General features: G+C 43.7%; 1 protein-coding gene across 6 annotated transcripts in view; it reads left to right on the forward strand.

The window, feature by feature from the left end:
* E23 (ABC transporter G family member E23) overlaps positions 1 to 6017 on the forward strand; it is a 482421-nt gene extending 476404 nt beyond the window's left edge. For all 6 annotated transcript variants that reach the window (XM_075889251.1, XM_037427941.2, XM_075889252.1 and 3 more), the window contains exon 15: positions 1781 to 6017. In XM_075889251.1, the coding sequence (XP_075745366.1) occupies positions 1781 to 1970 (190 nt within the window). In that variant the 3' untranslated portion in view covers positions 1971 to 6017. The remainder of the gene's footprint in view (positions 1 to 1780) is intronic.
* The last annotated feature ends 4290 nt before the right edge of the window (positions 6018 to 10307 follow it).

The raw sequence follows: 10307 nt of genomic DNA on the forward strand, positions 1-10307 counted from the left end.
AATTTTATGTGGCTTTCTGGGGCATTAAAGAGAACCCCTGGTGGTCAAAATTTCCGGAGCCCTCCACTACGCCGTATCCCATTATCATATGGTGATTTTTGGACATTCAACCCCCACGTATCAATCAATGAATGGAGTGTCTGTGGAGACACCCATTTTGCTTAGATAGATACATGCGAAACTAACAAGTGATGTCAAGCATAGTATAGGGGCAGTTATGGCACTTAAAAACCACTAAATTTAATTTGCTACTTTTAGGAGAGGGGTTGGTAATGCACAGCATGAATGATGTTGAATATCTGGACTTGAGGTTCATACCATAGTTCCAGGGCTTCCCACAGCGAAGAGTTGTGCTGTGTGAATGCGTGGCAGCGTTATTATGCATCCTTGACACGAACCAAGGACAATTTGAATTGATTTCATGTTTTAATGAATTCAAAAAAAAACTGTGAGCACCTAATTCTAAAAAGAATGTCAAAATTTGAATTCGGTTTCATAGCTTAGTTTTGTGAGCAGGGTAAAGAACATAGCCACACATGTACGGAGTGAGACAACAAGTCCACATTCTGATATTATCATTTTCGAGAAAGTTCATTCCAGCATGTGCTCATATTGGTCTTTCAAAATATTTTGTGCATTCAAACCCACTAATAACAATCCCAAATGTAATGATTTATTGGTTATAATGATCATATTTTGGCACACCTAATTTCTTACACTACCCATAGAAACTGCATCCACATGTAGTGAACGTTTTTTAAAACCTCATACTTTTACAACAAACTCTTCCGAAATGATTGCAGTAAAAATATAGCTTGTGAAAGGTGCAGGCTCGAAAGTGCTACACTGCAGTTGCTCGCGACAGATATAGTAGACCGTGGCAAGCACCGCACGCAGATTTCAGACACTGTGGCCAATGTCCCCCACTTTCCGATTGTTTCTTTATTGGCAGAATAGCAGAGAGAGAGAAAAAAAGGAGATGGGAGACTGCATGATGACTTAAAGTCTGCTTTTGCATAGCAAACATTTCCGGCACCGTTTTCTGCTTCTATGAACGTGGACAACCGACAAAATATTGCCTTCGAATGCTAAAAACCATAAGTGCTAGAAACAAAGAAGTGATAACTTTTTGTCGCATAAAACATCACTGCAACCCTCAACCCGCCAACTTCACATCATGCTGCAAAAGGCCTTCCGCCTTTCGGTAATGGCAGAGATTGGTCATTCAATGATAACGATCTCCACGCGGTTGCAGTGGTAAAGCATCACAAAAGACAAGGTGAGGCGCCGGGTGGTGATGAACGTGCCATTTTCACCCGTTGCGGACAACCTCATCACAGTCATGTGCAGCAATGTGCACGGCAGTACATGTTTGAACCACATTGAGTGATGGCGGTACAGATGTGTCATGGTGTCGTTCGGAAGTCCGCCGTTGCTGTCATGCGAGGCCACTTAGGTGTTGCTTACAAATTGCGTGCCTTCTTCATGTCGAACTAACATCATTCTCTACGTGCTTTATGTGAGCACGTAAAGAATGTGACAGAACCATGTAAATCTGCTCATTGTTGGTGGATTCAATAAATATGTGGCAATGGACTCATGAGGCGATAATCTGCAATAATGAGGTTATTGAATGATTACTTAGAAAAGTGGTTTAGAATCTAGAGCTGTAAACTTATTTTCTGGGGACATCTTCATCATTCATGTAGGCTTTATGTGCCATGCATCGAGGTTGTGGTTAGCCTTGGCTTGAACACAGTGTCACATTTTCCCGCTGCAGGTGCCTGTCAAGAAATTCCCACTTCACGGCATGCAACACCGGGGGGAGCGTCATTCCCGTAGAGGACATCATAGGTGACCACGGGACGCCGCTGCCCATTTGGGCCAACACCTTGGTACTCATCAGCTTCCTCATCTTCTTCCGCGCACTGGGATACCTTGTGCTGCGTTACATTCACAAACCCAAATAGGACAGTCTTGGCTTGGTTAAAACCCAAGGAGGACAAGCTTTACGCCGTCGTCTCGACGGCAAGTGCAGTGCCGTCTTTTTTTGCACACAAGGACCACAAGCCTTTCTATTCATTGCAAAAGCACAGAGAATCGGAAGAGACGAGGAAAGCGAAAAAAAGAAAAAGAAAATTGTCCCCACGTCCTCGCATTTCATCGAGCGCCTGCAAGTCGCGCCGACTCTCGAGGACACTTCGACGCGCTCTCCTAAACGACCAACCATGCAGCTATTGAGAAGTCTTACTGGGAGCGAAGCTGCTACGCTGCCATCTTTTACTCACGAAGGCCTTCATGCCACGATGCCTCTGCTGCACGGTCCCAAGGCAGTCTGACATTCTTCCGAGTGTGTTCTTGTAAAAAGACTGCTTGAGGCGAGAGGCTGCAGAGAAGGCAATGGTGCACAACGTCCGGCGTGCCAAAAAAAAAAAAAGACATTTCCAGGAATACATTTTTCCTGCAGGGGCAAACGTTTCTAAGCTTGCACGTTGAAGACAACTGCAAACGTGGTGCGCGGAGGAACTCTACGACACGACAGACCCTTCTGTGGACACTTGAATGCTGTGCCAGTCTGTTGGTGTGGATGCTGTGACTATACTGTTTAGAGTGATTGGTGTGATTGTTTGATGAGTGTGAAAAATTTAGCGGGTGACAAAGAAAAGATGCGCGCACACGCCGTGCAGTCCTTCGTGGCAGCGTTGCCAGCGAGCATCCCCAAGTGGTGCGATGGAAACCGCTTTCATCACGCATGCATACATACGCAGCCACCTTACACCCAAATGGGTAAATGAGACGCCTCCCGGTGTTAGAACTTCCCGGGTACAGAAGTCTCACTTATATTTTCTGTAGCCTGTCTCTCTTTTCCTTTCCTTTGTGCTCCTATAACTCGCCTGCTGAAAGGAGGGAGAGATAGATAAATAGCCCTCGCCTCTTCACTCTTTATCTTGACCTCCCCTCTTGAGGCAGAACAAGAAGGATCGCATCTCTTGTCTCGCTGCTGATTTCTGATTCTTCTCTTCATTTATACCCTTTCTCCTTTGGCAAAAACGAAAACACTCGCGTTTTGTTTTGCACGCTGTGGTATGGATCTCACGACGGCAAACGCCATGGCGCTAGCAGTGACATACCAAAGAAAAAATTGTGTAGCAGATGCGCAAAATGACTCCTCGCCCCCTCATCTCTCCCCCCTGCCGTAAACGGTGAGAATGTAAAGAGAGAGAGAGAAAGCCAGCAAGTACTGCCAAAATCTGCTGCTTGCTGCTTTGGGAACGCTTAAATGCAGGTAGCTAGCAGCGACAACAAAAATCACTTTGTACTATATAATATTGCCTCGCACTTTTGTGGGACTACTACTGGCGAGTGAGGTGGCCATGTGAGAAGAAAGGAGAGTGTTCGGATTTTCTCCTCGTGTCTGCCGCAAGGTGACACACAAATACTCTCTATATTTTTGTAAGGCTGCTTTCTTTCCAGCGCCACTGGAAGGAGACCGATGTGCTAATTTAAATGCAGTGTCTGTCGGCCTCTTTTGTGGACGTTGGAGTGTGCGTGAATGTTTTCTTCTTCTTTACAAAACTGAAGACTGCCGACGCCCCCTGTTGAGCGTTAATCCTTTTCAACAACTTGTAAAGGGATGCGGGCTTTTCGACGGTGCCACCTAGCTTGAGAGCCGTCAGCTGCCAAGCTCTGCTCCTCGCTGTCTTTCTGCTGTTTGCCGAAAAGAGCCTTTTCTCGTGGCTGAGTACTCATTGTGTGCAGGTTACTTGGAATGCTTTCAAATTCTTCCAACGCTGGTTTAGAGTCCAGATGTCGTGCATGCTGCGAGCCCAGAGTTGCAACATTTCGAGCGCCATGGTTACTTCATTGTCCGCCCATGACTGCAAAAGTTGAAAAACAAGCTATTGCTTCACCTTTTTATACAAGGTATCTATACTGTACTGCCAGGCGTAGACACAAGAGACATGCTTGATGCAGCACTTCTTTGCGGACTCTGCAAAAAGTTGACATAAATAGCGATTGGTTTCTCCTAATGCAGTTGCACGTGTGCAATTTCATTCAACTTCTACCTTCACAGTAATGGGATGCATTTTCTTTCATTAGTTATTAGCATTGCTGCAGCAATGATTAAACTCTTCAGGGACATGTTTTAGTGTTCCATAAAAACTGTTCACAGTGTTCTGCAGTGCCAGAGCGGGTGCACTGCAAATAACGCCGATCGGAATCGATCTCTGCACACTTGGAAACCGCTTTTGGAAGCCAGACTTGTACCTTCAGCTTCGCTCAGTATTCCAAAAGACCTGCACGCTGTGAGCAGCCAGGAAAATGTTTGTTTACATTTTTGCCGTGGCCCTATTTGCACGAAGCACATAGCCGATTTTGACGACATAAAGCTGGGCAGCACAGTTGAACGTGCTATATACCGTAAACATTATACTGACACACTCGGTACGATTGGGGTATACCGTAAACCTAGTACATTTATCGTATATCTGGAACATATACAGTGCCAGGTTTACTGCCCCTTATACCTACTATGCTTCAAGATACCGTAGATATATTTACGGTATAATATAAGCTTGGTATCTTTACATATACCCTATACCTAGTGTGTTTACAGTACCAGGCTTACTGTCCCATAAACCTGTATGTTTTCATATACGATGTACGGTACGCATGCAGTATACTGTAATCGTACCAGGTGTGTCGAGAGTGAAAAGACATGCAGGTATTTCGATATTTCATTCCAGAGTGTGCGTGTTTGTACATGACCGAGCTGTTGACGTTTTTCTCCCTGCATTTTTTTCCCCCGCCGTCCCAAGTCTAGCTTTGCAGCTTCGTGCAGTTGGCCATTGTTGCATATGGTTGTTATCTCAGAGTGAGGTTTCACACTGACCGCTGGTGTTCAAGCACTTGCAAGCGGCCGAGAGGAAAGATGACGGGAAGCGAACAGAACTAGTTTCGTCTTTTCCTCTCCTTTGCTTACGAGTATATAAAAGAAAAATGTTATTGTAAGAGCTAGTTAATATATTCATACAAACAAACTCGTTCGTCGATTCCAGTCCTCAGACAAGTTTCTCGAAGCAACTTGCACTCTTGACGCTGGCAGCCAGGAAAAAGAATAACGAAAGAAATCTGCACTCTCGCAGAAGGAGAGACAAGCCTGTGGGTCTCCTCTCGTATTTGTTGTTGTTTAGACCGTGGGAATTCGCTTTTCCTGCACGCGACACTTGTTGCGTCCAAAAGGGCTCTTCCCAAGTCTCTAAAACTGTTTTCTTCAAACTGTGATTCTCTTCCGTTTTGACTCTTCCTGCAAAGTGAACAAATTTTTCTTGCCTCCCCACTTGTTGTCCCTCACTCACTCCAAATTTAAAACTGACAACTGGTCTCTAAAATTTCAGAAAATTTAGGCACAGGCACGAACCCTGTGTTACATTGAGAAAAAAAAACACCACCTCCCTTGTTTTTTTCTTGTTCTCTTGTCGCGGGCATTACGTGGAACGAACTATTGACAAAAGATGCGTCCACCACAGGCGATGCGGGTAATGCGGACGCTTTTTATCGATGTTGCCTGCCGCATTTTACGACTTGACCCGTCACGAATTGCATGGCCGAATCTGGAGGTTTTCGACACTCGCTTCAAAGGGTGTTTGTTCAGATTCTCTCCTCTTCCTCCTCGTTGCATCTCGCCTTCCCCCTTCCCCACTCGTTCTGGAGTCCAACTGGATGGCTTTCGAGTCGTGAAGTGCATATCCGCAACTTAATAAATTATTTTGGAGTTCACCTCCTGCCCTCCTTTTCTCCTTACGAGTTTGTATTTAGGTTATCTTTGAAGTGATTCTCTCGATACTTTTTGCCATGTACCCTTGCCCCCACCCACCACCTACACCTTTCTCATTCGCGTTTTTTTTTAACCCTTCATAAGTCAGTATTTCCTCTCTTGACCAAGTGTTTGTAAATATTTTCACCGATTATTAATGTCCTTACGAATTAAATGTTTCATCTATTTTATTACGCAAGTCTTGCTTTCGGTGTCAGTTGATCTGCATTACTCATTTTCAATGTCCGAGTGAAGAAAGAGATGATCTTGGCAGCGCTGTGCCCTAGCATGGTCTCTCACTGTCAGTAGTTTGACCAGCCTCTATCAAAGGAGGCACTGGGTGTGAATCCAGTTTCGGCCAGGAACCTCCTTCTTCTATATCTTATTTCATTAGTTTGTCTTGTTTACAAATAGCAAACAGGCCTTCAAGAACAAGAAAGCATAGGACAAGTGGGTAGGTGCATTTACATAATCTTAAACAACCAGAGAAGGCAACAGTGAAGTAAAATGAATATTCGTGCAATGCACTTACACCTTTTTATTAATGCTGATCATAAATTCAATATGAATAGCAAATGCAAAGGTATTGTTCAGCAGAATATTACTGAACATCTCGTAGTGGGTATTGGATTACATGGCATCGTATATCTGTGAACTCGCTCATGAGTCACTTGTGTAGAGTTTGACCCCGTATTCTAGAACGTCCCTTCACTCAACGCTCCACCTTCACTTGAGAAAGCCGATGGGAGCGCCATCTCTAAGAACGGCAAGTCATTGCATATCAGCGATTATCTGCTGCAATTCTTGAGTGGTGCAGCGTCATTTTCAGCTGAGCGGTGGCGCACTGCTCAACTCTGTCAAGTGAATGGTGAAAGTCGAGTGGAGGAGCCTTTATAAATTGGGGGGGGGGAGTCTGAGCTAGTGTAGTTCAACAGAATTTTCGCGAGTCCAAGTGAATCTGGCTCGGGAAAATTTGGGGGATATCGAGAGAGAGCGAGTCTTAAGCACAAAATATAATTTTTGCGCGAGTCTGAGTGTGGCTGACATATGCGAGGCGTGCATACAAATGTCACAACACCTAGACGAAAGATTCGCAACCACAGGGTGTAACTGTTGCCTACGTTTTGACCAGTGGTCTTGTCTTTTTCAAGGTGTCAACTGCCTATAATAATGTGCGTATGTGCATTTCATGCACTCTTTTTCAAACCGAACACAAGAGGAAAGGGCAAGTGTGGTAATGAGGCAAGCATTTGACATCTTGCCAAGCTTCCATCTTCCCCAAGACACGACATTAGCCACCTCAACTGGTACGTACGTCAGTGAATTGCAAAGATTTTCTAATGAGTAGTGATATCCTTTGCCAGGCGCTTGGAAACAAACCAACAGTTCACATCTTGATGGCTGACGTTAAATTTACTCTAGCTGTCCTTTCTACTACCAAGGCAAGTAAAAAATAGAACGTCCGTGTCGTGGGAGGCAGATCAGTACTTGCGTCGGGTACCTAATGTTAATTGAGGTGTACTAGCCCAGACCAAAACAAGGGCAACAGGCTGACAGGGACAAACCGCAAACTACCCGTTGAATGTTTATTCTTCACCAACCTTATATGCACAATTAAAATGGGAAGTGACAAAGAACAAGAAAAGTTTGCAATTAAAAAATCTAGGTCCTGAATCACGAACTGTCCCAATAGTTCACTTTGATTACCTACTGGTAAAATATGAAAGGGCAAGCTTGGGAGACCTTGTCGTCGGTAGAATCTAGCACGTGCAGGATTGCTTGTGACCCTTTTTGTGGAAAATTGCCTCACTTAAAAACGGAAGTCATTTTTTTTTTTAGCTTGCTGCGGAGGATCTTGAGCTTGCTGTTCATAGGATCGATTCTCAATTACAGCAGCAACATTAGTATTAATATATGAAATGCAAGAAAACGTGCATACTTAAGTGCACAACATAGAACACAGAGTGGTCTAAATTGCCTTTCAGCCGTGACACGTCACATTGCCAGGCACCTGACCCTTCCCTCTTCTTTTAGCATACTGTTCTAAACCTCTTTGTAGTTATGCAAATATGTATCTAACACCAGTGTCACACGGTCATTTTTAATCGCGATCAGTGCTTATTCGGATTAACTATGATCCGGGTGTTAATCCCCATCAGGCCCGCATGGTATTAAGACTATCCCGATCTGCTCATCGTGATCTGGCTGAGAGGTTGCAATTTAGTAAAGTTACTGTTGAAGATAATATTTGAAGAGGGTTGAGGATAATACTTGAAACGGTGGTTAGCAAAGTAAAGTAACCAACTTTTAAATTTGTGGAGTTAGGCAGTTAAGTCAAAAGGAAGAATTGAAGTCCCTCGTGCAAAAAAACCGATTGATTGGTGCTTTGAGGTTTTAGAAAAGCGGCCTCTAGTAATAACTGTGAATTGAGAAGTTTCTCCCCATGTCTGCGACAAAACTGAAACGCGAAATAAAAAAAAGAGAAAATCGAGCATAGATAAGAAAAATACATTAAATGAGCTAGAATTTTATTTAAAAAGATTTTGTAAACTGTTTAAATTGGAACAATATCTTAACTATCACATATACTAAAATCGTATTCACCACATGTAGTTCGAAGCAGACGACCGTTGTCTTCCGCGCTTAGTTTCACGCAACTCTCGCACCGTCGGAACTGTTGGAGCACCTCGAGTGTTGCCAGCTTTCTGACTGCGTCGCAGCTTAGGCGCACTTTGTGGCCAAATGAAGAGGCCTTTACAGTAAATGACCGCTGGCACGAGCGACTGGGAGACTTGAGGCGCCGTAAGTGAAACTGTGGTGTGTACAGCAATCGAGATCGCCACTTCCCTGCAACTCGACGGCTACGAGCAGGTGCCATCAGAAAAAGAAAAAGATCGAGAATCTCGCACAGCAATACAGGTAAGTTAAAGGAAAAAAAAAACTCTATCGAATGATGGATTTATGAAATTATTTTTGTAGTGGAACGTTAAGTTTTTGGCATTCGAGTGGTTCTCGCACGAATAACATTGCTGATAAACTCGAACCGGATTAGCTTGGGTCGTGTAGCAGCGGCTATAAAGTTTATCGCGATGAAGAAAACAGATCCGGATCACCCTGAATGCAATTAGAAGTGCCCGTGTGACACCGGTATTATGGTGCTCAACCAATAGCCTAATGATGAATTGCATAGGTGTGTTTTGATGTGTCTGGTTAGTGTGCTTTTTACTTAAGATCTCCGAGTTGGTTTTGCCGGTTAATTATGCATACTGCAGAAGTTCTTCACCATTCAGACTAAAACTGTAGCTCTATGTGGCTGCACAATAATTATAATTGTATTGTAACACTAATGGAACTGCAAATCGAAAAATTCTAATAGAAATATTACTAGTTGCACAGCTCGTGCTTTTAAAAGCACCAAAATTTCCAAAACGATTAACGTTTTTTTATAAGCGGCAACTCGAACTTTGCACCATGCGAGAAAGGAAGACTTCAACCATTTCATCATTTCCATTTGGCCGATCAGTAGGGAGCCCGCGTTTCAAGTGTATGTTGACTGGTTTTGAGGAAAAAAAACGTCATGCTTTGATTTTGCAACATCAGTCACTCTTTACTCCCGCTTTCTATCTGCAAATAAAAAAAAATCACAGCATATCCATGGAGTGAAGGATGGTGAGTGGACCGAAGTGTCTGTCTGTCTGTCTGTGTCTGTCTGTCTGTCTGTGTCTGTCTGTCTGTCTGTCTGTCTGTCTGTCTGTCTGTCTGTCTGTCTGTCTGTCTGTCTGTCTGTCTGTCTGTGGATATGTTGTGCTGACTACGTCGGAGGGACGCGGAACTGCCCTAGACCATAAGGTGCTTCGCGCCTAGAAAAAAATGTGGTGACGTGTCTTACGGAGAATCGTTATAGCACGTGACCCAGTTAATGGAAATAGGCAGAAAACTTAGTATGAAGTAAAGATGTAATTTTATAGTATAGATATGACAATAGATAGGCGACAATGTAACTTGTGTATTAGCTAGTGCTGTTAGTATTCTATGCGTTGCTATCTAAATACTGTCGTCAGCGCTATGTGTGCCCTTCGTTCGTCTTCGTTGTACGTGCTGTGAAACATTATATTCGGCATGCTCTCTCAACCTATACGCCATTATATTGAAAAGGCATCAGTGCTATAGAATGCTTCATCTTTATTGCAGATTTATTGGATTAATAGTGTGACCTAACATGCATAACTAGGTGTTTTCTGCCGTAATATTCTCGCTTAAAGTTTCACTTGTTTTATGCAGACCCAAACGGTGACGGTGAAACCGATTCAAAAACCCTGCTGTACTCTTTGCGTTTGTTGAGTTGGCTTCTCCGCAGCATGACTCATTGTGCAGAAAAAGTTGCTTCGAAGGGCGTGCTACGAAAGACGGGCGAATAAACTTTTTTTTGTGATATATATTTGCTTTTATGGTATAACATTCGGTGTGTATATGTGTATTACGTGTGCAC

Source organism: Rhipicephalus microplus, chromosome 3 (genome assembly GCF_043290135.1).
Source record: "Rhipicephalus microplus isolate Deutch F79 chromosome 3, USDA_Rmic, whole genome shotgun sequence".
In the NCBI taxonomy this organism is placed as follows: Eukaryota; Metazoa; Arthropoda; class Arachnida; order Ixodida; family Ixodidae; genus Rhipicephalus; species Rhipicephalus microplus.